This window comes from Elgaria multicarinata, chromosome 3, assembly GCF_023053635.1.
Source record: "Elgaria multicarinata webbii isolate HBS135686 ecotype San Diego chromosome 3, rElgMul1.1.pri, whole genome shotgun sequence".
Classification (NCBI taxonomy): Eukaryota; Metazoa; Chordata; class Lepidosauria; order Squamata; family Anguidae; genus Elgaria; species Elgaria multicarinata.
This window is the reverse complement of record NC_086173.1, coordinates 78,812,483-78,838,965: the sequence shown is the minus strand read 5'-3', so window position 1 is coordinate 78,838,965 and position 26,483 is coordinate 78,812,483. Positions and strand designations below refer to the sequence as shown.

At 42.2% G+C, this 26,483-nt stretch overlaps 1 protein-coding gene across 3 annotated transcripts in view; it reads left to right on the top strand.

The window, feature by feature from the left end:
- ARHGAP26 (Rho GTPase activating protein 26) overlaps positions 1 to 25,578 on the top strand; it is a 299,816-nt gene extending 274,238 nt beyond the window's left edge. Inside the window, exons 20-22 of one of the 3 annotated variants that reach the window (XM_063120676.1) lie at positions 7,447 to 7,557; positions 17,637 to 17,728; positions 23,638 to 25,578. In XM_063120676.1, coding sequence (XP_062976746.1) covers positions 7,447 to 7,557; positions 17,637 to 17,728; positions 23,638 to 23,726 — 292 coding nt within the window. In that variant the 3' untranslated portion in view covers positions 23,727 to 25,578. Of the gene's footprint in view, positions 1 to 7,446; positions 7,558 to 14,986; positions 15,040 to 17,636; positions 17,729 to 23,637 lie in introns of those variants that run through there. The other 2 variants (XM_063120675.1, XM_063120677.1) reach the window with 2 other exon arrangements.
- Positions 25,579 to 26,483: the final 905 nt, after the last annotated feature.

Below are 26,483 nucleotides of genomic sequence, written 5' to 3'. Positions count from 1 at the left end.
CCCTCCGCTTACGCAGCAGTAATTTAGTGCTCCCAGGACAACCCAAAACAAGCAGAAATGGTTGTTTCTCGAAGGACAAAGGTCAGCAGAGCTCGTATCGCATACGGCTTCCAGAAACAAGGGGAAGGATTCTGGGCTTCCACAAGGAAGTGCTAAATCTCCCTTGTGTGAGCAGTGGGTCTTGTGCGTGCAATGCAATGTGTAGAACCCACTGCTTGTGGAAGAGAATCGGCGGGGCGGAAAAGAATGGGCAGGGACGTAAGCACCCGGTTGAATTCTGCCCTATGTTTTTTTTCCCTATGAGCAAGTGAGATTTGACTCTGCAATGAGTAAATAAGGGCCAATTCAGAGCGAGGAAATGTGCTATGGATATGGCTAGCCCTTGCTCTGAATTAGCCTTGTTTGCCCTCAGTATCACCTTCATGTAGCTACATCTTATTGGCTGTAGTTTAATTAGTTGTTTGATGGGTTTTTTTAAAAAAAAAACACCAGATTTTTGTAGCAGCATTAGTGTTGTGATGATGTGATGATCTTCTGTCAAGCATAAAAGTATTTGGGGATACTTTGCCGGGGGGGGGGGGAGGGAAATTTGGGTGTGAAAATTCAGTGCAGCCCTGATTTCCACTCACACACATACACCCACACAACCTTTTGCCCACAATATATTTCTCTGAATCAGATGTTAAGGTCTGTCTCAAATAAACTCTGTTTCAGCCAAAAAAACCTGACCTCCATTAAAAACCATTCTAATCTGGTCAAGAATGTTCTCGCAGTGCCAAATTATGATGTTGATTCTTATGATGGGGATATTTTCCCACAAGAAAATTGGACGGCATCCACCAACTCCTTGCACACTATACTTTTTTTTTTTACTCCAATGTAGGACACGGGAATCTTGTAAAATAGGGAACGGTGGCATCACACTGGGTTCTAGTTCCTATGAAGTGCAAGCAAAAGTTCACCTGGGGATGTATGTTTGGAGTGAAACAGTGCATTTACTGCTAGCAAGCTATTCTGTTAAGTTGAAAGCTATGGAGAAAATTCTGGCTCCATTTGAAGTCTCTAGGAATGTTGTCTTTGAGAATTTTGTCTCTGACTTTTAACCTCAAGTGCTATCAAATCTTGAAAGAAAGGGCTTTCAGTGCACAGTCTATAAGCACAGTCTTTTCTCACAATACAGACATTCTTAGAAGGCCATTTGAAATTATGGCTTTCCCAAATAATTTTTATATTTGTTTTAATAGTATTACATTTGATGCAGCCACACCTTACTGGAAAAAAGAAAATACAAATTCACTTATGAAACATGTTTGTATTCTGTTTGGTGCATTTTGCCTCCCTGGCTTGTTGCCATTTTCCTTTTCTCTTGTTCTTTGCCTTTGGAGTCACCGGGCTCATTTGCCCATGCTGCCCATTCAATTGGATTGGGTCTCATTGGATTTGATTTTGTTTGCAAGTATTCATGGCATCAAGACATGAGTTATACTATTGTAGGAGTAAATGGCAGTGTGGACAATTAAGGCAGAGTAGTATGAGGGCAAAGAAGGAAAAGGGAATAGTGCTAAAGGGAATAGTGTGGAAATAGTGCAAATGTGTTCCCAAGAAATTGGAGATGTATTTCGCCATTCAGACAACTGACGGTAAGTAGTTTTGGCTCAGTTCTACTTGAAACTGCCTCTATGTGGTGTAGTGGCTAAAGTGTTGGACTGAGAGTCGGGAGATCCGGGTTCTGCTCCCCACTCAGCCATGGAAACCCACTGGGTGACTTTGAGCCAATCACAGACTCTTAGCCCAACCTACCTCACAGGGTTGTTGTTGTGAGGATAGAAATGGAGAGGAGGGGGATTATGTATACCGCCTTGGGTTCTTTGGAGGAAAAAAGGTGGGATATAAGTGCAATTTTAAAAAAACTTCGTGCACTGAGCCCTTCGTGAGAATTGGGCTTGCCTCGCAGGTTGACTCTCAATGAATGGTTTTTCATGACCTTGTGAGCGCTTATGGTGGCATGGAGACAATCCACAAGATGGGGCTGATTTCCCTTAGAGATTTGGTCCATGTGAACTGCTTTCCTCATAAAGGCTATTTTAGTTGCCGTCTAGTAAGAAGCAGCCCTTATTGTGAATAGTGGTGAATTCCAACATGGTTTTTGGTCACTTGGATCTTCCTGTGGAGAAGGAATGGCTGCTTAACGGGAACATGTGCATGTGTGGGTGTGCACTGTAAATACTGGAAGATATGTTATGTTATTCCTTCAACCCCTGATTCTGTGAAAACGAAAAATGTAAAGTGTTCTTTTTAAAGAAGTGTTGATGATATCCTTTAACTGAAATATGTTTCTAAGTAACTTGATTTTCCTGAGATAAGAATTTGGTGGGTTAAACATTATTCAGAATTGAATAGCTAAGCTTTCTGTGCATATTTACATATTGCTTTCGCAGCAAAATATTTGAATGCAAGCCAAGACCAAGAACTGTGATAAGAAACAAGACTGCAGTTTCTGGCCTCGGTTAACATGGAGAGTGCACGATTTGTAAATTTCTCTTTGAGTCATTCTTCTTCTCCTTTTTAAATAAATTTGGCCAAATTCATTCTTAACTGGTGATGTGTGAGCCTCAAATGATTGTGTTAATATGTACTCTCCTGAGCTAATTTCCCATAAACATAAGTTAGTGGTAGCTTTCACAACTCTAGTTGATACTAGCTAGTATCAACTAGAGTTCTTACTTCTGAGTTGGTGATCTTTTCTGGCATTTGAAAAACATACTAGTCCTGTTCACGTGTTAAGCCTGGCTGGTATTATTAATTAATTGATTACATTTCTATACCGCCCAATAGCCGGAGCTCTTTGGGCGGTTCACAAAAATTAAAAACATTCAAAGTATAAAACAACAGTATAAAATCATACTATAAAATACAATATAAAAGCTCAACCAGATAAAAACAGCAGCAATGCAAAATTACAAATTTAAAACACCAAGTTAAAATTTATTTATAGACTGCTAAAATGCTGGGAGAATAAAAAGGTCTTCACCTGGCATCTAAAAGCATATAATGTAGGTGCCAAGCGAACCTACTTAGGGAGCTCATTCCACAGCCGGGGTGCCACAGCAGAGAAGGCCCTCCTCTTGGTAGCCACCTGCCTCACTTCCTTTGGCAGGGGCTCACGGAGGAGGACCCCTGAGGATGACCTTAGGGTCCAGGCAGGTACATATGGGAGGAGGCGTTCCTTCAGATAGCCTGGCCCCAAGCCGTTTAGGGCTTTAAATGTTAATACCAGCACTTTGAATTGGACCTGGACTGGCAGCCAATGAAGCTGGAAAAGGACTGGCGTGATGTGGTCTTGTCGGCCAGTCCCTGTTAGTAACCGTGCTGCCCTGTTTTGTACCAGTTGAAGTTTCCGGACCGTTTTCAGAGGCAGCCCCACGTATAACGCATTGCAGTAATCCAAACGAGGGGTTATGAGAGCATGGATAACTGTAGCTAGGCTATCTCTGTCCAGATAAGGGTGCAGTTGGTATATCAGCCTAAGCTGATAAAAGGTGCTCTTTGCCACTGAGTTCACCTGTGCCTCAAGTGACAGTTCTGGATCCAAGAGTACCCCCAAACTATGGACCCAATCCTTTAGGGAGAGTGCAACTCCGTCCAGGACAGGGCAAACGTCACCTCGCCGGACAGATGAACCACCCGCTAACAGTACCTACGTCTTGTCTGGATTGAGTCTCAGTTTATTAGCCCTCATCCAGTCCATTACCGTGCCCAGGCACTGGTTCAGAACAGCCACTGCCTCACCTGGGTTTGATGAAAAGTATTACACATAAACAAGTAAAATGGATGGAGCAGCATATGCTGCTCCCATACCCTGTAGCCCCCTATAGGCACTCCAGGGTCTGTCCTCTCAATCCCCAACATTCTGAAGAGGATATCTACTCACATTCACTTGAAAGTGACTAGAACTCTTCTCGTGATTGAGGATCCTGATAAAGTAGGGTCACATCTCCCTGCTCAGTTCAGGAAAGGTGCAGACAGAGTACCCAAGGACATAGCGGGTGGGGTCCACATGTGCTCTGTCCCTTTTACTTTGTTCAGGAACACCTGAACAGAACTATTTTCCCCTGTGAAAACTGAATCTAATTCACCCAGCTTCACACTATACTACATCCCTCCTCTGGAAAAGCAGGTGGAAAACCTGTAGGGCCTGTTCAGACGACGCACTAAGCCATGGTGAGGCAGCTAATAGTTTTGCAGCAAATGGTTAGTGAGCATGCTTAAACCGTGGTTATGTAGCCCCCATAGTTAGGAATGGTTCACCCAACATGCTAAGCCATAATGTTTAGCTCAAAATGCTTAACCACTGTGGCTTAGTGTGTCATCTGAACAGGATCATAGTGAAGCTTAGGACAGAGTGTGGACAACATGTGGCCTTCCAAGATGATGGACTGCAACGCCCATCATGTTTTCCCATTGGCCATGCTGGCTAGGGCTGATTGGAGTTGGTCTCCATTAATACCTGGAGGACCGTACGTTGCACACCTCTGGCTTAGGGTATCAGCCAATGTTCTGGGGTGTTGGCTTCCTCACATTGGAAAAAAGACGTTCCTAGCTAATCTGGCTGTTTGAGTGAGATTGTTTGGATCTTCAACAGCACTGAAATGCTCCCCATTCTTCTTGCCTTCTTTCCCAACCAATTTGTGTTGGGAAACCCTAACTATGTACCAAGACTGTAAAATCATCTGAATTCAGTACGGTGTACATTCTCTGTCGTAACAGTTAATTTATGAATGTGAACATAACCAAAGGAAGTAAGTAGTTTCTATTTTCTGTAAGTGCTTAATCACTCTGCCAGTATTTCCTGTAAACGGATCCTACCTTATGTGATACAATCAAATAGCTTAAATAATACTGATATCTTAAAAAAATAGAAACCAAAAAACCACACCCTCATTGTAGTGTGTTCAGTGTTGCGGGTTTTCTGGAATATTTTGAATTCGAAAATGTTCCTATGCAAATTAAGATAATTTTCTGATGCAAACTAACCTATGCAAATTTGGATGATTTGCATAGGGTAACTTCCATCAGAAAATTTCCAGTTTGCATCAGAAAATTTTCTCAAACACTACGGAGTGATCAAATTTAGCATGCTTGTTTTACTTGTATTTAGTAAACAGAGCTAAAAATAATACCTCATATTATTTCTTTGTCCCAATATACCACGGGTATTTTGACCTGAAATATTTGAGGTAAACAAAGTACACTTAATGATCTTTAAATATTGTTTTATGTAGACACTTTATTGGAATATCTGCAAACATTTAAAGACAATAGCATGTACTTCCCTTCCATTATTTAAATTTAAGGTGGGGAAACTAAAGTATTTTAAAATGTTGTCACACTAGTAAGTTCTATCAACCCCAAACATTGTTGCATGATATCCTGACAACCATTCCTCTATTTCAGTAGAGTTCAACTCCCTTCCACAGAAGTTGCTGTGGCATTTTCAGTTTCACTACCTATTAGTTCCATTTCACACTGAGACATATATGTATTTCAGTGACATATATATTCTCTCATATCTTTGCTAGGGAAAACACATTCGTTGCAGCTTTGAAACTGCCAAGTTTGCCTGATATACTTGCAATTGGCATCTGTTCATTGTTACAAATGAACATGTGAAATGATTTTTTTCCCCGTTGGAAAAATAAAGAACTGCCCCAAATCACTAAGTATTTTGGCCTCTCCTTCCTAATTTCTATGCCTTATTCAGCAGGGAATTTTCATGTACTGTAGAAGAGGTACAATTTTACTGATGTGATTTCTGTTAACTAAAAACGTGGTTGGTTAATGTACGCAATTGCTCATGTGCACGGCTTACTTTACCTGAAAAGAAAAAGAAAAGGATAGCACAAACGAATGGCAGGAAAAGAAAGCTGAAACAAGAGTACACCGAGCATCCCCAGTGGTCCCCAGTCCAGTAATCCAAACTGAAAGAATTGCAGACAACTAGTCCATTGGTTTTGGTTGCAGAACAGCAGCAGGTAATTCAGAACACCCCAGAACTGGTGTGTGATATTTGGAAGGAGGGAACTTTACTCACATCTCTATATACGACATTCTGTGCATTGGTCTTGAGGATAATCTAGTTGACATCCAAGTAACCAACTACAAACTACTGACACTAGGGTGACCAAGTGTCCTCTTTTATAGAAGTTATCCTCTCTTTGAAGGGCTATTTTGTCCAATTCAGGTTGAAAGGACAAAAGACATAAGGTTGAAAGGACTTAAGAACTGTTGTCCACCACCTGTTAGCACCTGGACAGCAAACTGAACAGGCAGGTACCCAAGTCACCTGGTTGCAGTCTTCCACGCTGTGGTTAAATGTAATGTACTTCTATTTAAATTATTTCTAAATTTGCACCTGTATGTATACCTTGGGCTATGCAGTGTTTATGCAAACTGCTGCCTACTTTCCCCCTCCATTTTGGTGATACAGATTGGTCCATGTTGGAACCCTCAAATTGGGTTTCTCGTGGTTATTTATACATTTAAAATACATTGTTTCATCTGCGGACAGAAAAGGTCTTGTATCTACAATGGCAGAAATTGGTTCAGCTATATGCCGATGTGATCTATGTGTTTAGAAAAGGTTGCACATAAATCTGTTACTCTTTTCTTCCATTTGAGAAGCCCATTGCAATGTCACAACTGGGTAGTCACAGAAGGCCTGTAAAATGGACATTTCTGTTTTTCATCTACATTATCCATCTCCCTAATTTACTGTGCGGTTTTGTTTGGGGGGAGGGTTTGGTGGTGGAAGCCATGGCCTTGCTAGCATTCTTTTTGAAGTGGACTGGACTACTCCAGCACTGCTTCCTTGCCACCTTTGGTAATGAACTCCTCTGGGTTTCCAGCATACAAGTCTCATTTATTCATAAATGTAAACAGGAACTCATTTTCATGTGCTATGGATTGTGACCCAGAGAATTATTATTTTTCCCGTTCATAGCACCGCAACAAACTGAAACAAACTAAGAGGGGTCTGTTGCGGATGTTGCTAATCGTTGATAAATGAGTTCAGCAACCTCTGGTAATCAGTGGGGGATATTTGAAATAAAGCAGGTAGGTAGCTGAGGAGAAAACACAAGCAGCCGTGTGCAATAAGGTGGCCTCAGTAGCTTGGAATGCTGTCCCTGACTCCATCAAAGACACAAGCTTGTCAGTCGGGAAATGACAAAGCAGGGGTAATGGGGAGGCCTGGCTGTGTATGTGTCAGTGATCGTCCAAAGAAACAAATCTCTGGCCTTGGAATCTTTTCCCATAATTCCCAACTCTTCCATTTTGGAGTTTTCTCTGGTGCCGTGCCAATTTCCTGCTGAGTCATGCCTTCAGTCGTGTGTGTATCTGTGTTGTGCTTTCCTGTGTCTTGATGAGTTATCCGGTTCTGTCTTGCAGCCCTCAGAATCCAAGTCCAACGTCACCCCTTTCACCGTCTTGGCCTATGTTCTCTGCACCATCCAGCCCTATGCCCACCTCCTCTACGTCCAGCGACTCATCCCCCATCAGGTCTGTTGCAGGTTTGAGGGTTTTGTTTTGCTTGGTTTTAGTTGCACTGCTGCTATCATATTTTATGTTTACATGCTTCTTTTTCCCTGCCTTGCTCACAGTTCCTCACGATGGCTTGGCTTGTTTTAGTTACTGGACTGCATAATCCCTCAGTTGCCATCTGACATCAGGACAGGAAACGTTTGAATGTTCTGTGACCCCCCGAAGGAGCAATAGCTTGTGTCACCTAAGCACTGTCTGCCTTCACTTTCTAGTCTTCCCAGCTGCAGTGCCACAACTTTTTAGAGAATTCCCTTCAAGTAGAGTTGACTTTTTGTTTAACTTTTTCCAAATTGCTGGACTTGCTAAAATCACCTGAGCAACAGGTAAGCTTTCATACATGAAGTACATGAAAGTATGAAGAGTTGCTTCATATCCAAGTATGAAGAATTGCTGATAAAGTTCATTCAATTTTTTTTAAGCCTGACAATTGACTGCAGTCCACCTCTCCTTGTTTTTCATGCTTAATTGTGCCAGTGAAAATAGCTATATAAGCTTTTTTGACAACAGTTGTACCGCTTGTATATCTAAAAAATTGTACATCTAATAAGGTAATTAAAAACTGGTCAAACTTTACACATTAAAATCAATAGACCTCTTAAAATTCATTCATATTAAGCTAAAGAGATAGAATAAGCTGCAAAAGACCAATGGTATTTATTTTTTCTGCTTTCAAATGCTTGTCCACACTGCAAACTACCACAGTAAACATTCCCATAGTATTTGTTCTCAGAGCTTGGACCATAATTTTTATGTGGGGCAGTATCCCCTTCTCACTGATAAGCTAAACTTACATTTCAATAGCAGTTGGCTAGCCCATGCCAGAAACATTATTCCCTAACTTTCTCATGGCATTCCATTGGCTGCCTTGTTACAGAGGTTTGAATCCATCAACGTACTTGTGGATTGTTCAGGTGTACAAAATACATGAGAAAGCATTCTTGTCACCCACCCCGGCAAAAATAAAATAAAAATCCAAATGTGCAAGATAATGGGCCTGTTCACATATCACGACAACCCAGCATGGCTTAATTTAACCTCAAGGGCTGTTGCGCTATGCCCGGATCCCACAGGTGCCATTTTTGCAGGTTGTGTCATGTGAACCCCGGCAATAGGGGTAGTATGAAGACAACCCTCAAATAATCCTAAAACAAGCCATGGGTTATTTGATAGTTGTCTGGCCCTCAAACAACCTCTGCCGCCTGGATTCATACAATACAACAAGCCACAGTAAGCTAGGTGCCTGGCACAACATGACAGCCCCCATCCCATGGCTAAATTAAGCCATGCTGGGCTCTCATGTCATGCAAACCAGATCAATGTGGGACATAGGGCAATCTAAATGAAAAACAGATTTCTTTGGACCCTTACTGTTTTTGAAAACAGATCACTTAGAGAAAAGCAGTAACAGGGAGTCCAAGAATGCTCTTTCATACTTGAAATTTCTTTCTCTTTTTCAAATCAATGCAACTTCTTCAGTACAAACATGGGCTGGGTCAGTGGTGTAGTGGTAAATTCTGATGTGTTCATCACAACAGCCCTCCATAGCCACACGCTCAAGAAGACTAAAAAAATGCTGGCACCTGTGTCGATCCTTTATATCCAAACAGCAGCAATACATAGCAAATTAGGATCAGCTGACAGTAGCAATGCAGTTAGGTAATTTTGGGCTGTGGCCATAATGATCTTACAGCAGGAAGCAAAGCAGCCCTAAATGCACTTGGAGGCCCTTCTGCTCCTCCTGCTGCATCAGGCCTCGGGCTTCTGCACCAAAGTCCTGTCCTGACGGCACCATTGGCTGACACTCATGGAATGGTGAGTTGGCAAAGGTCATATAGTGCTTAACATGTTGGGCTTTAGCTGGAGACCTGGGACTCCACGAAGTTGACAGAGTGACCTTGGACCAGTCAGTCTCTGAGCCAAGCCTACCTAACGAAGGAATTACATGCTAGGCCAGCCCTGTCCTCCAACCCTCCAAGCTTATGATGCTGGCAAATACCACTCTGGCAGATGATGCCATCATTCTTGCTGTGAAATAAATTAGATGTGCTATATTAATCATTCTTTAGGCTAGCTTCCGCTTAAGGAGTTGTTGCGCCCATAGCAGGAGTGCATCTTGTTAGATTTTAAGAGTGAAGCATTGGGTTTGTTTGCATATTATGTTGAATATGTATTTCATTATATAGCATTCTTACCATGTATATTGGCCAGACCTGGTGATTAGCTTTTAATTGCAAATGCAACCTTGCAAAGGAGTGTTTCTATTTAAATGGCAAGTATGAAGTAGGAATCCCATCAAAGAAAAGGAAAGAAGTATCCAGCCTCTGTTTGGTTATTTCCTCATTCTGCGACTTTCTCTATGCTAATCTGTCACAGACAATAGTAAAACTCCAAAATCTCAGGATCGTGGCATTCACTTACCAGAGCAAGGAAAGTCCATCACTTATACTAGAGCTCTGGCAGGTGACACCATTCCTCTTGCTCTGAAAAAGGTCCCAGAGTGGTGCTTCCCTGCATTGTCCTTCCCCAAGACACCATTGCCTCTGAGCATGTGCAGAATGCTCTTCACTGCTCAGTAACTACAGTCAATCCTAAGGAGCAGAGCTTCCATGGCATGTGGCACTGGTCATAGAAAAGGAATCACTGTATGTAAACAACAAAAGGGCAAAATCCATCCAGCAATGAAGTGAATGTGAGTGTTAAATTCTTCTGGAATTCTTCTCTGCAGTCTGCTCATAATCTTTCTTTCTTTCTTTAACAGGGCTGGGTAGCTGACTTATTAATTCACAAACAGGGCACAGAAAGGACACATGCATTCTGCCAGCAATCAGTTTAATTCAACATGCAAACTGCTCACAAATCCCCAATCTCAGATTCCCATTTAAGGTGGCTGTTATGTTTGGGTTTTGGTGCAGGACTGCATCAAGTGTCACATAATCAGAACTATATCGTTCTGAGGTAGTGGCGGTGGATGGGGGAAATCTCTCACTCTTCTGTAAACTGTACAAGGTCACGTGGGCAAAACTCGGCTGAGTGCTTTCCTGGCCCCATGCCATGCTCAGAGGCAAAAATTAAAAAAAGACTGATCAGAAAGATCCAGGGCTCATTTATGCCCTTGATCATCCAGGCTGGGCTGTGAAGGGCACTGCAGCACCATGCACTGAGATGCAGCAAAGAAAAGAAAATTGGGAGTCCAAACATGGGCTGTGTGGCGGGGATTCTTCTGCCAAGCTGCTGTCTGACTCATCTTAGCTAGCAGAGCATGCCCTGTATTTGCTGTGATTTCCTCTGCCTGGGTTGCTTCTCCAAACATTCCCATATCCTAAATACTTACAGGATTTCCTAAATAGCAGGGGCTCAGCCGCTTTCTTCTTTGTGTGTCAAACACTGTTCCTTCTCATTGCCTCCTCATCTCAGTGATATACTGTTGACATTGTGAACAGGCCCCCTAAACTGGTTCATTTTCAGGGTTCTGTGTGTCTTTGAGGATTTTTTCTTTTGTTTTGCAAACCTAGACAGACCACATATTAGTATTACTGAGGCCATAAGCCACAAGGGGTGGGAAGGTGACTTAGGTGAAGTTCAGAATACCAAACATGAGTTGGGGCAGGATGGCAAGAGTATTTTTTGTGGGGAGAGAACTCAGTCAGAATTGGATACAACATTCCTGTGAATGAATTTCACATGCAGATTGGAATTGAAATGTTTTTAGTTGTAGTGCTTCTGCATTTACCTATTACCTATTACTTCCAGCTATAAATTCCTGGATGAGAAGGCTATGAATAGCTACTAGCCCTGATGGTTATGTGCTCCGTCCAGTATCTGAGGCAGTAAGCCTGTGTGCTGGGGAACATGGGTGGGAGGGTGCTGCTGCACCATGTCCTGCTTTGTTGATCCCTTGTCAACAACTGGTTGGCCACTTTGTGAACAGAGTGCTGGACTAGATGGACTCTCGGTCTGATCCAGCGTGCCAGTTCTTATGTTCTTATCTGATGCAAAATAATATTTTGGATCATTACATACCTAATAATCTGGTCTCCAGGTTTAAATCTTAGACTGAATTTTATGCAGAAGAGCTGGAAAAGGTGCAGAAAAGGGCAACTCAAATGATCAAGGGACTGCAGCATCTCTCTTATGAGGGAAGGTAACAACAGCTGGGATTGTTCAGCTTGGAAAAAGGGAGGCTGAAGGGAGACATGATAGAGGTGCACAAAGTTATGCATGGTGTGGAGAATATGGACAGGGATTCAAAAAAAGGAAGGCAGTAGTTGAATGATCTGATATATACAGAGTGCCCAAAGCACACAACTACAATATATATATATATGTACGGGGATGGACATTGATAATTAACCTTGTTTATTCACAGATATAACTGATGCATCCACCTGCACGGTCATCAATGGCAAACTGCTGGTTGCCTAACAAAACTGTACATGAAAATTACTCCTGATACAATCATATCCGCCTTTTTACAATAAATAATTTACAACCACAGCAGGGGAGTAAAGGGTTAAATTCCCACTCCCTGCCTGCTGTAGTCACAATAATTATTCACCTGCTTTCTTACCACTACAGATGCTATTTGCATTTTTAAAAAGTGCCCTTTAAATGCAGAAACTTATCCAAGAGTGGCTGCATGAGGGGGAAAGGAAGATACTGTGTGTGCAAAGAATCCTTCCCCACCCCTGCCCCACAATAAATACTTTCATTTTATTTAATCATGCAGTCTTATTGGTTTTCCTTTCAGTTAAAGCACTTGATAGATTAGCTGGAGGTTCTGGTTGGCTGAAGTTAACAGGCAGGCATTGTTTGGCACTTTAACTTACATTTCTTGCAGACGTCCTGATCTGGATAAGGGTGAAACTGGTTTAGCATTTTCTGATATGAATTACATTGCTGTCTAGGTGATCTGTTTTTCTCTTTATGTGTTTCTTGGCAAGGAATTTTCAAAGACTGTGAAGGAGCTCAAATTTAAATACTGTACTTTCCACTAACAAAAAAAGAGAAAAGGCTGTGTTAATGCACACATGTGCATGGCCTACTTGCAAGAAGAATGAATGGATGGAGAGAGAGAGAGAGAGAGAGAGAAGTGGAAGGAGCCCAAATTCCAAACCTAGTTAAAGAAATTCCCAAGAAAAATAGAAAAATGGGTGGAAAAGACCTTAGGACACCAATGGAAAACAAAGGAAATCAGTCCACCTCTCTGTGCTCTGGTAGATTAGATTATTTGTAGCTGAACTGCCATGTCATGACCCTTCTTTAAATCACAGGTTACAGTTAACCCCTTTTAATGATCCCGATGATGAAAAAACTATTTATCTCCCCCCACCACACACACACACACACACCCTTGTAAACAAAAGAACATTCAACTCGGGGTTCAGAACCATCTCAAGGGACCAGAAAGATAAGACTCATTCAAGCCTCTTCTTAAAAGATATTGCCTCCTTCCAATCATCAATTGGTCTTTCTGCCTGTGTCAGGGAGGCGGGGTTTTCGGGGAACCTTTCAAGTGCTTCAAGGGAGGAAAACTGAAAGAAAAGCAGAGGCCGAAGACATAAGGGGCCAAGGCAGCAGGAGCTGGCATTGAGCTCTTTCAGCTCTCCTTGAGCATGACTTTCCCCATGCCACATTGGCCAGGAACGACCAGGTAGAGAACGGCTGGGATTTTTGCCCATCTCAAGGAAGGCCAAGAGTCAGCATATTTTCCCAGTTCAGCCAGAAAGATAGAGAGGAGGGAAAGATGAGTAGGTGGAATGTACAGCCTCTGCCTTGCCAGCTTCTCAGGGTACTAAGTGCCTCTGAAGGCCCACTCAGTGCCCTTCAATGCTCCAGCCATCATGGGATCCTGAGGGCGACGGGAGTGTCCCAACCCCTTCATCCCCTTCTCCCCTTGTGGAATGAAACATTCACTCCATTTTGTTTGATGGCTAAAGCCACTTGTCCACTGCCTTTCCAAAGTCAGTGCCAAGGCCAAGCACTGATTGCACCCATGCAGCCATTGCGGCTCGCCAAGTCACCACAGCTCTACTCGTCACTAATCCTCCAGGCAGCATTTCTCTCACACATGGAAGAGTGCTGAAAGTGGTGACAACAGGGGCAGTGAGCAGCCACACGACCCGGAGCATGGGTGGGGAAGATGTATCTTGCTCTTCCACAATCACTTCCCTGCATTTGGTGGAGAGACCACTCCTAAGATAGACCTAAGAGCATGCCCAAGACTCAGGCTAGTAACAACCACTCCACATCAGTGAAGCTTATTTTGCCGGGCATTTCTTCCTGAAGGAGGGAAAGACCCGACAGGTTCCTTACCAAGGAGGATTCATTGGGTCCAGCCCTTAAGAAAAGAAAGTCTCAGGTAGTTTCCTTGGCTTTATACAAGAACTCATTCTGCCTTCCTAACAGATTCCCTGGCTTCAAGCAGGGAACAGCTGAAGGATGATGATTATCCTCCAGGCAGCTCCTAGACAGAGCCTTCCTGCACCATGAGAATAAATAAATAGCTGGCCTAGCCCACTCATACTCTTCAGCTGGGAGTTTCCCTAGCTATGTCCCATACCAAACATCCAAACCCTTAAAAGTCCTGCCACCGCCTCTTCCTCTAGCTGCAGCCCTGTATGCTGTGTAGCCTGCTGCTCACCTGTTCGTTTGGAGGGGCAGCCACCCATTAAGGATAAGCCAGACATCTAACTTAGATCAGTTCCAACAACATCAGCCAAGAGGGCCTCTGTCTTCTCTGGATTAAATTTCAATTTGTTAGCCCACATTCAGAATAGAGGTGACAACCAAAGCCAACCAATGGTAGAGGCCATTGCAAGGCAGTATTTTCCCCAGAGACATGGACCTCTATTCATACTTTTGTGAGGTGTGATGGCGGAAGCCTCTGCTGAGGCAACCACCCTCCAATACTAGCCTGGCCACTTCATCAGATCTACTGAGGAGGCTGTCTTCTGTATCTCATCTGTGATGGTTCCGGTCATAAGAAAGGACTTATGGCTGCATCCAGATTATAGATCCATTTATTCCCTCGGGCCAGTGGAGTTCCCTCCCTTTCACTAGCCTCTGTTTGGTGGTGGTGGGGACTTAGAGGTTAAAGTGACTAGTGGGGAGGTATATCCCCTCTTCTTGTATTCAGAGGTCCTGACTTGGATCAGGGTCCTGCACACTTACACTACAGTAAAAAATATATTTAACTCAACATTGAGTTTAGCTCTCACTGTTTTTTTTCCTATCTGGTCAAAATGGTTCCCCCCTCCCCCCCAGCATGAATCTGACCTCTTAGGCTGATTATTTCCTATGTGGCAAGCCCTCATTTTTTGTTTATTTTTATCTGCTGCACATGTTTTATTGACTAGTTGATTTTATTCTTTTTATCTGTTGTAAGCAGTTGTGAGTGATGCAAATGCATTAGAAGAGTGGGATCTAAGTCCTCCAGCTAGCTAGATCCTTGTCAGAATAGAAATGTTAAACTTTGAGACTAGAAACACCCGGTTTCTATTCATTCTGCTGTCTTGCAGAAATTTGGAGCAAGTTTATTTTTTTATTATTGTTTGCTGTGGCTCTTTCAGCTGCCTTATACCAGGTTAGGCTACTTGTCCATCCAGCCCAGTCTTGCTAGCTTGGCAGTGGCTTTCCAGAGTCTCAAGGCGTGTTACTGAGTCTTTATCATCACCTGTTAACAGATTTCTTAGACTGTTGCTCTTTGGTTTATTTCCTATCTATCTATCTATCTATCTATCTATCTATCTCTATCTATCTATCTATCTATCTATCTATCTATCTATCATACTGCTTGTTATAACAAAATATCTAAGGCTGCAGTCCTGTAGTCCTGTATCCACTTGCCTCGGTGTAAAACCCATTGAACACAATGGAACATTTCTGAGTAGACATGCATAGGATTTTAGTAGGTTTTATATTGGTTTCTCAGTGTTGCTGAGAAACACTGAGCAATGGTGCTACTGCACCCATGTTCTCCTCGTGAGTTTCCCATAAGCATCTGGTTGGCCATTGTGAGAACAGAGTGGTGGAACTAAATAAGCCTTTGGTCTGATCCAGCATGGCTTGTCTTAAGTTCTCAGTTTGGGGCAGTGATTGCTTTCTACTTCCAGGGAACCTTTTCTACATTGGAGTAGATTCTGGGCAATGTTCCACAGTACCTGTTCCATTCATGTAGGGCATCATTCTCAGATCTGGTGCCCCCAGATCTGCTGAACTACAAATCTCATCATCCATGGGATGATGGATGTTGTGGTCCAACTCATCTGGAGGGCACTAGGTTGGAGGAAGCTGTTGTAAGTCCTTGTCCTACTTAACCTCATTGTTCTCTTGCATGAACTCAGAACATGGCCTAGAATACACCAATGGCTCCCCTGCAGTGCACTTTCAGGGGAATGTCAGTAGTGGTAGGCAAGCTGTCTTCGGGGAAACATTTCTGTCATGGCTAATCTTTTCCTTTGATGAACTCTTGATATGCTTCCAAGAAAACCCGGCATTCACTAGAACACGGTTTGTTTATTTATTTATTTACTACATTTATATACCGCCCCATAGCTGAAGCTCTCTGGGCGGTTTACAAAAAACCCATCAAAGACGCCAGCTCCGCCAGAGGGTCAAGCTACACATGCTATGGGAAATCCACTTTCAGCTCTCTCAGTAGCTTTTACTTGCCATGAAAGAGGCTGAGAGGGCTTGGCTCAGGGCCACATTGCTGGGGGAAGGATTTTTTTTATAACTCACCCCCCCACACACACCATTTATCTGACTTAAATTGCTTTCCCCCTCCAAATAATTAGGGAGAGAGTAGCTCAGTGGCAGCTAGCAAGCTTTACATGAAGAAGGTCCCAGGTTCAGTCCGTGGCATCTCCAGTTTGGGGTGATGGAAAAGATTTAGTACCATGCCTTGAGACCACCTGCTGAGAGCCGCTGCTGGGCTAGAGGGACAAGTAGCTCAGCCTGGAATGAGGTGGCTTCCTTTTGCATTCTGGGCATGAGTGAGAGAGCACATCTTCCAGGAAGATGTTCATAGTCCTGTCTTCTCTGTTGCTTTCCATTCTCTTAATCCAAAATGAATGGCAACCTGCCCGTGGGAAGAACCAAAATTCAGCAGGTAAGACTGTCCTTTCCCTCGTGGTTTTACTATGGCTTTGTCAGAGGTTTTGCTTTAGTAATCTTCACTTTGGTTCAATTTATTTGACTTCATTATGGTTGGCCTGCAGGACAATTTGTCGTCCATTACCAGTCTTCCCCTGCAATGCTCAGCCATAGCAGAGCAGAGCACGGGGGACCTCCTAGAGGCTGTGCTGTTAGAGCAGCTAAGCCTTGTTCCCTAAAATGCACCCAGCGGCCTCGGCAACACCTGGGCGGGAGGCAGGGCTGCAGTTGAACCTTGGAGATTCTGTAGCAGGTAAATTAGTATGGAAAGGACTCCATCGGGTTGCAAGTTAACCCTGCACTGTTTAAACAGATGCAGTTCTGGAACTGAGCTAGAAAATTCATACCACAAAAAAATAATGCTGAGTTCAAATGATTTACTGTACTGAGGAGAGATTGCTAGCAGAGTTTGACTGAGTCAGACTCAACCGGAAGTTGGGACTCTGGCTAACATCTCTTATCAGTAATTCACTGAAAATATTCCATGTTGACTTTAATGCTGATTCTCTTTTCTCCCTTTCTGATTCTCTTTTCACATAGTATTACTCAGTTGGTTAGGCAACCAAGTGCATGCCTTGCTCCTAAATGTTGCAGTTACGTTCTCAACAGAATTTCTGAAATGGTGAAATGTGGTTTGGAGAGGAAGTGATTCTCTCTCTCTCTCTGTGCTTATTGTTATCTTGAACATTCTTCATTCCCCCCCTCCTCTAACCAGTGTTCCCTCTTTAACCCTGCACTATAACATCTGGCAGTTTTGACATGTTTCAAGGATTTTTCAAGGGAGATGTTTTAGAAATACTACACACACAACATGAACCAACCTGTACAAATTCCATTTTCATGCTGATTTTTTTTTTTAAAAAAAATCATTATTATTTTTGCAGTTCACCATTCCGTAGAGCCAGAGCATTGTATGCTTGTAAAGCAGAACATGACTCAGAACTCTCCTTCACGGCAGGCATCGTATTTGATAATGGTGAGTATCCGAGTGTTGTTGTCTCCAGCCTAATACACAAAAGCAGGGATGGTGATTTTTGAAGGACAGAAGGTAGCTCGATTATGCTGAAATCTGGTGTGACCCATTGAGTACTATAATCTAAGACTTTATCTTATTAGAACTAGTGATTTTTTAAAAATAAAACAAAAGACTAATCTTTCTGGCCTTCCAAGGAATAGCACTGCAACCAACCTTCAAACGTGCTGAGTTTTTCAGATTGAATCTTTGTTATTATAAACTATATCTCACGCAACAAAATTGTGTATCTTTGGGGTTGCAAAGGCATTTGGAATCAGGAGGAGGCAAGCTGCTAGGGTTGGGTTCATTTGGGGTGGGGAAATGGAGAGCAGGGAACATCGTGAAATCTAATTTCTTGCTGTGAAAATGTGAGAACCTCCAGCCAAATGATTTTTTTAGCATATTTCAAGCAGCTTCAACTTCACAATTTTCAATTTGGGTTATATTGAAACATTTTTATAGAACCACAGGATTGGAAGGATCTTGGAGGTCATCTAGTCCAATCCCTGTCCCTCCCCATGCTTAATATAAGATCGACCATGAAGGATGGAACAGCAGCTCCCCTAACTGATGGTGGTCCTGCCTCTGTTTAAATATGTCCAGCGAAGGAGAGCTCGCCAGCTACCAATGCAGATTGTTCCCCTGTCAAGCAGCTCTTACCATTAGGACATTTCTCTTAACGTTCGCTGAAATCTACGTCCCTCCGATTTCCACTCATTTCAAGATTCATTAGATTGATGATTACAAACCCAGAGGTACCAGGAGCAGCCTTTTGGTTTCTGTGAAATGGAAGTTAAACCTCCATGTCCAACGTGGATAGGTGGCAGGTATTGCATACAGGTGAAAGACTCACTGAAAGGTGTCAAGTGGCAGTGAGTTAATCCAGGTGGACTTCAGGAGAGGGAGGCTTTATCAAGTTAAATGAGATGAGTGAGGAAGAATGTCAGTCCCAAGAGCCCCATAAAGAAGTGGCAACAATTTTGCATTTCAGTGAAAAATGAAATGTGGTAGAAAGAAGGAAATGATTTAGAAGAGGGTAAGTTTCTGATAGAATCTTTGGGGTCCTTTGTTAATTACCAGTCAACTCTCCTCTGTCTCTTAGGCATACAGGAAAGCAGAATGAACAGAGAGTGGCTGTTTATAGTGAACAAACAGTGGTTGCTAGATAAAAATGAAGAGCTCTGTGCATGGAGAAAACTTGCATAATATGGCATGCTCTCCTAAAAAGACATAGTTAAATCCCAGATGTTCATTACTGTGGCAGAGTGCATTTTTAAAAAACTTTTGTATTAGTAGGGGGGAAATAAAAATAAACAGTTATTAGCAGGAGTAATATCATGTGAATTGGAGCAGGAATTTTTTATTTAGTTTTTCATGGCGCTTGCTGTACAGGCTTTTCTACATTGCACAGTAATCTCCCTTGCCTAAGAGTCCATGAGTGAAACCAGCTACATAAGTCTGTTTCTCATTAGTCAGACTGAGTGTTTGTTGCAAAAGAGGCCAACTACCCTCTTTTTCTGTATACCCTGAACTATGTTATCTTTGACAAGGCACAACCTTAGGTTTTTGAGAATAAAGCAGCCTCTTGCTAGAAGGACAGAAGCCAGTTGCTCATCTTTTCCACAATCTCTCACTGGTGAAAACTGCTCTCTTGTTTGTTTCTTTTGTTATATTAGGGCAATCATCCATAGGTGGAAGTAACCTTGTAGGCAATCTTTTCCCACAGTGCTTTTGTTTGTTCTTTAAAGGGCAGCTTGCTTTGGCAAGTGTGAAGGGTCTAAATGGCATACCTGAAAACAACGGTGCTAGCTGGAGGTCTCGTTCGGCAGAAGTAATCTTCACCTCAGATACAGGCCTTAGCTAGATGGTGCTTTATCCTGGGACGATCCCCGGGATCGTCCCTGTGCGTCCACATGACTCACAGAGGATCCCGAGATCAGGGAGGGATGATCCTCCTTTGCCCTGGGATCTCACCCTCGCCTTTGAGCCTGGTTTTTCCGCGGTCTCCACGCAACGGTGGGTGGGGGTCGTGGGTTGTCCCAGTTCCTCGCGCTTTCTGGAGAATGCAGAATTAGCCCACAAATATAAAATATCCCCAAACATTATGTTGATAAGATGTTCTTTATGGGGTACAGATGAAATGAGAAACTGAACAATAGATGGAAAGTCAAACAGTAATGCACAGGAAATTGCTTTAAAGCATGCAGTGTGTATGAATCTGCAAAGTTTAGTAAGGACTTTAGAGATGTGATATATGGGAGAGAAAGTAGTAACAGTTATGGCAATGTAATAAAAGAAGATAGGGTTTTTTTCCTTCTTCTTCGTAAGGTAACATTCACCTGCTTCTGTGTAAAGTCTATGACTTGAAAGTTAAACTCTGGGCCTGAAATAAGCCTTATTCGGGCATTCTGTACCTGAATAGAGCAAACACGTGATAAGAGGCAGTCCACTAGCCCCGCCCCTCTCATTCGCCTCATCCATCACCCTCTATTTGTGGAAGGTAACTGTCTGAAGATTGAAGCCTCCACATGAGCCAGAATATTGGAAAATCAGGGGAGACAGAGGATAAAATGGGATTCTCCCTGCATATACTGTCCTGAGCTTCTTGGAGGAAGGGCAGGATATTTTTTTTTTAAAAAAAGTATAAATAAATCCAATGAAAAGCTTGGTTGCCCTCTCACCTATTGGCATAAAATCATGGATGGTCCATTCAGGTCATTTTATGCTTCATTCAGTAGATTAGGCTACACAAACTTTTTTCACTTGCAGCTCCTAATGTCCTTTAATGTTCCAATCACAGCAACATTGGTTTCTTGTCACAAGTGTACTGATAGAGATAGCAATGTAAAGGGGTATTCAGAGAAGATTAAATATAAGCAGCAGGATAGGTTAAGGAGTTCTCTGAAGATTGTGGTTCATAAAACCATAATATATGCTTGAAAGTTGGGAACAAAGTATTGGAAAAGGAATGAAGAGTCAGTGTCATCTGTACATGTAAATTAAGATTTCCCCTCATAGGGACATAAAATAAGAGCTGAAACAACAGAGGTAGATCCAGATATCTACCCATGGAAGGGGGTGATTGGAGTGTATGATTATGCTGAGTTGCTGAGGGGAAAGGGGGAATTTGCAGAGAATTGGTTGGAGGCACTTACAGAAGGTGCTCCTGCCCAATTTCCAATTACTGCCCCTTCCCTCTCAGCCCCCTGTGCCACAGCCCCTCCATTCAACAGTGCCCCCCTGAACCATGAGGGAGCATCTTTAGGAGACTTTGGGGGCTGGCAGGGAGAGGCAGAGGCAGAGCCAGGAGCACGTGGATATCTGGATCCAACACTATTGCATGAGTCAAGCATTCACACATACAATGGGGGAAATACATATATACCTCGAACTAACCCATAGTCTAGTCTTTTAGAGTTAATTTTATTATTGCTTTGATTTCTGATCAATTCTAAAGTCTTGGCATAGATAAATAAACTTACAAAACCCTAGGTCCAATTGTAGAACTACCCTCAGCACACTCCTGGTCCCACTAATTCCTGTCCTGGTAATTCATCACAACTCAAGCTCTGCTGTTACTTTTTTTGTTTGCTGCAGATTATATCGTTTACTTTCTATTTAGGAGCCAAGATTGCCCCCAAAACAGAGGCAAACTAGGCCAAGAAACACCTTCTTAGAATTGAAATCAGTAAAGGAAGTACTTTTCCAAAACCAAGCATAGGAAGACCTTTTAATGAGCAGAGCAGAAAGAGAATAAGTGCTTTAATTTTCTTAGGGACTCAAGGTTGGTTCCAGATTTTTCTCTAAAGCGCTGTTCACTCCCAAGAGTGAGTTTGACATTATCTGCATAGAAACAGCAAGGACTTCTTGATAATATTTCCTTCCTTCCTTCCTTCCTTCTCCTCCTCCTGTGGGCTAACATATATGACCAGGCTTATGTAACCCTGTTGTCATCACAATGGTTTTCAAAAACAGGAATATGATTTCCTTATGCCTGTTAACTATATAAACATTGAGAGCTAAAAAAAGGAGGAGAGGAGCGAAGGGAAGGGAAGTAGGTTGTGGGAAGGAACTCTAAGCATAATATGGAGTGGAATTTTAGACTAAGAAATAGGCCACAAGGGAAGAAAAAAAGGTCTAAAGCACTACAGAAAAGACAAATGTTTATGGGGAATAATGAGCATTGGGATGAAAACGTGAGAGATGAAATCTGTAATTTTAATTCCTTAGTCCTCACTTCCTATTAAAACAAAGCCTCCATACATTTAAGTGTGTTTGGTCATATGGTTTCCCTTTTTCTCTTCTCCTTCTGTCTTTTCCACTATCAACAATGAGATTGTAAACTTCACAGGGCAGGGTCAGCCAGTCTCTCTCTCTCTCTCTCTGTTATTCATTAATTGCATTCATTTATTACATTTATTACATTTCTCTACAATCCAATAGCCAAAGCTCTCTGGATGGTTCACAGCATGATAAAACATAATATAAAACCTTTAACATTCAAATATTTAAAACCATTTAAAAGTAAGTTAAAACAGTTGATCGTAGTGTAAGGCAGTGTTATTCTGTAAAAGTGCCATTAACATTGATGGTATGTTTCTGTTTTTAAGACCAAAGGAGATGTAATATAGTGATTGTTCAAATTAAGCTGAAACAGGTGGCTTTATAGGAGATATATGGGTGGTTAGGCTGTGGGGTGGATTGGGGTGGGGAGAGATTTCCATCCAGAAGTAAGAAGGCTGGGAAGAGGCACCAAAAAATGTGCTCCCACTAAGCATTCTATATGATGTTGATGGTGGTATTAAAAGAAGAGACATCTGGTAGTCATCATTCTGTGATATAGTTGAATCGCTGACTTAACTAAATATAGGTTATGTAATTTACTGCTTATGATTGACAATGTCTAGAAATGTTCATTAGCGTTCCATTCTCATCCTGGGGTTACAAGGCAATCTGATCTAGATCCTGGGGTCAGTAACCTGTAGCTCTCCAGGAGTTTTAGGACATCACCTCCCAACAAGCCCAGCCAGCATGGCTAGTAGTCATTGATGATGGGATTTGGAGTCCAGCAACATCTGGAGGGCCTTGTGTTCGCCATGCTTGATCTATATTGCCCCTCTGCCTGGCCACAGACAGATTCATCCTCCAAGGATATCTTCCTCTGGCTCCCCACATACTCAGGACAGCCCAGTTTCAGTCACAGGCAGCAGTTTTCTGGTGTAGCTCCTGGTAAAGAGACCTCATTTTTATATTTAAAGAAAGACATTTACCCAGTTATTTTGAAGGTGTTTCTCCCTCCTTAAAATAGGGAAATGAAGATCTGTGCCACCAGATCAAAGCTTCTCTTCTCCCCGTGGGAGACAGCCCTGGCCACAGCGACATCGCAGTGTTTTCATGCTTAAAGCTGAGAAGTTTTTTGTTTCTCCCACTTCCAGGCAGCTGGTGCCCACTCACATTGGCTTGTTTGCTGTACCCAAGACCCAATCCCTTACAGAAGAGTGTGCCATTCACTGGCTCCTTGAGTCATTACGAAGGGAAATCCAGCCACAGAACCCAATATGGTGCCTCTTCCAAAGTGGAAAGCCTGGAGGTGGCTCCAATCATCACTCACCTGTCAGGGGAGGGATAAGTAACCCTGCAAGGCCCCACTTGCAGGAACTGTTCTTGTAGGCCCCAGTAAATAGAATGTCCTGGAGTTACCAGGCATAGAAACAGGAAATTCCAAACACAACAAAGTGGTGTTGCATCCCCAACCCTGTTTCATTTTTCAAGCATTAAGCAGAACAGGAAATGTACAGGTCAGGGCAAAGTCCAGTTTTGTTTTAAAGTCTCATATTTATAGACTTAATAACCTGCATTTCTCTTTCCAGTTCATCCATCTCAAGAACCTGGCTGGTTGGAAGGAACCTTGAATGGAAAAACAGGATTGATTCCTGAGAACTATGTAGAGTTCCTATAACTATGGACACATTCATAAACAACACTGCTGAGCTTTACATGGTATCCATGACAACTGCTGATTAGAGTATTGTAGATCATTTGCTGTTTGCCACTGTGAAAAGCAAGGTGAAGGACTCATACCTTTTCAGATGAATGTTTATGTAAATAATAATGTGTGTTTCTCTTTATGTAATGACTTTTTGTGTGCAAAGGCACTGTGGACAATGGCAGAGAGGAAAGGGGCCGGCAGGATGAGGGGTTTCAGTGGAGATTGTTCAGCTCTTCTACGAAAGGTGGGCTCCCACTTTTTAAATGGTGGTTTGTTCTGGAGGGCAAGATATTAATAGGATGTGTAAATGTAACTTTAAATTAGTGTGATTCTTGAGACAAGGCTCCATTTAACTGGAACCACTTGTAGAAAATCAAAGTGATTGCAGAGTTGGCCCTGTGGTGTTGGCATCCAGGGAATGCTTGAAGAACAAAGGGTTAGGCCTCTTCGGTTTTCCACTGGCTGGCAAAAATAAACATCAAATTTGCTGGGAGGAAAACATATGTCTGCTCTTTTTATCTTTAGCAGGTGAAAGTAATGTTTATATACATCCAGCCACGAATGGCTTTCTTCAGCAGAGATTTGCCATCCTTGACAGGATTCAGTGCATTGTCCAGACATAAATAATTCCTGTAATGAAAACTGCATCGCTACAGAACACCAAAACCAATGCACAGCAGCTGCATTACAATAATGCTTTTAAACTTTGTCATGTCCCAGCAAGAGAAGGAATGTTTTCCACAGCGTGTGTAGCATCAGCAATTTGAAGAAAATTGTGTTTTTGGACCAAAGTTCATAAAGATTGGGTTTTGGGTTTTTTTAAAAAAACAAAACCATTTAGAAGAATTCTGTCTAAAATATCGGCCATCTCTCCAAACAGGCGTTTCCTTCCTGCAGGTCAAGGAGTAGCTTGTGTAGAATAGCACATAGGCCAGGTGACTTGCAGTCTTTCTGTTGTCACTTACTAGCACAAGTTTGTAGAGCCAAGCACCTACAGCTTATTGGGCACCCGGCCTTTCCTTTTTTCTGAGGTGTGGGCTCCTTCTGTCATCACAACAACTGCTTTCAAGACATGGCGTCTCTTTCTTGCTTTGTAGCCTGTAGTGTATCTGATGCTCACTTCACACAATCAACTCTCTTAAAACCTTATATTTATCGTGTAGCCAAGTGAAAATGTGTAAACACCCGCCTACACAAAGTATTGAGATTTGTATTATTCACCTCTTCATAAATTATGCCTTTCAGTAATGCCTTCTTCAGTGAAATATCTATGTGGGGCAGACTTGCTCTTGTCCTAGATTGCTCTCAAGGTGTTTTGTATATTACTTTGAATAGTTGTAGATTTTACACTTTAAAAAAATGTCATGATCTGAAAGCCAAACTTTCCAGATATCATGCTTGTATTTTTTTTTAATAGGAAGTTTGACTGTGTTCAATGGAAATTTAAAAACTGGCCTACCTGCAGAAATAGTGATGGGCACTTCCTGGTGGATTGCGCTCTCTCTCTCTCTCTCTCTCTCTCTCTCTTATTTTACCTAGCTGCTATACTATCATACATTTGTGGTTATATACTTCTTTCTGCTTTAAAGTGTGCTTTTTTAATTTAATTCTTGAGTGGTCACATTGCTGTATGTTTCACTGACCATGTGTTTTAAAATTGAGGTGTAAATATGTTGATTTGAAATATTGTGAAGTAAAGGGTTTTTATATATTCTGATTTTTAACAGATGTGTAATAAACTAGGTATTCATTCAGTGGACATTTGAAACTTGTTTAATAGGAGATGTAAAGGCAAGCACAAATGTACACCCCAGCATTAGGGGAAATTACCTTTCCTGCACTCCTTCGTTTTGACTCCTTTTCAGTAAGGCAGCTGGCAGTAGCTTTTGCACATATTTCAATTTTTGTTAATGAATATTTTTTAAGTATCTTTGAAGGAGAATAGCAGGTTCTCTTCCTAATGTGTTTTGTTCATTTTAAAGCTCAGATGTTTACTCAACAAATAATATCCACATCGGATGCAGTATTCTTCTCGGGTTGTTTGTTGGTTGGTTTGTGAAGATTTGGGGGACTTGCTAAGGGCTTTTCAGATTCCTAATAATGAAACAATTCATTATGTGAAATTCCATGATTCATTTTAGGGACTGACTGACTGCTTTGGGGACTATGCAAACACACAGCAAGTTCATCTGGATTACAACTCCCAGCATTCATGTCCATTAGTCATGCAGGCTGGGGATGATGGCAGTTGAAGTCCAACAGATCTGCAAGGTATTAGATTCAAGGAAGGCATAGTGAGTGCTTGCACACTGTCTCCCCACACCCTCCTCCTCCAGTGCAGCCATGAGGAGATCAGAAGTTTTCACTTCCATTTTTGATGGACCACAGTTTAGTGTTGTGTCCAAACTTTAAACTGTGATTAAGCTTAGTTATGGTTTGTTTAAAGAAGAAAATATAACTATGGTTTCAAGTTGGCTTGTTCCAAACAAACCCTAAGTGGAATACCAATGCAGGTGTACTGGAGATTTCCCAGAAAAGCGTTCAAAAATATGGCACCCACTACCTGCTGTCCATTCTAACACCTCAGAGCTCTACTTCCTTTTTCTTCCACGTATGCAGATCAGACCTTACAAACTTCAGCTGCCTTCACAATACTTGCAGCAGAATGCTGTGCCGGAGGCCAATTCTGAAAACCAAAGCTAGAAAGTCCTACATAATATATAAACG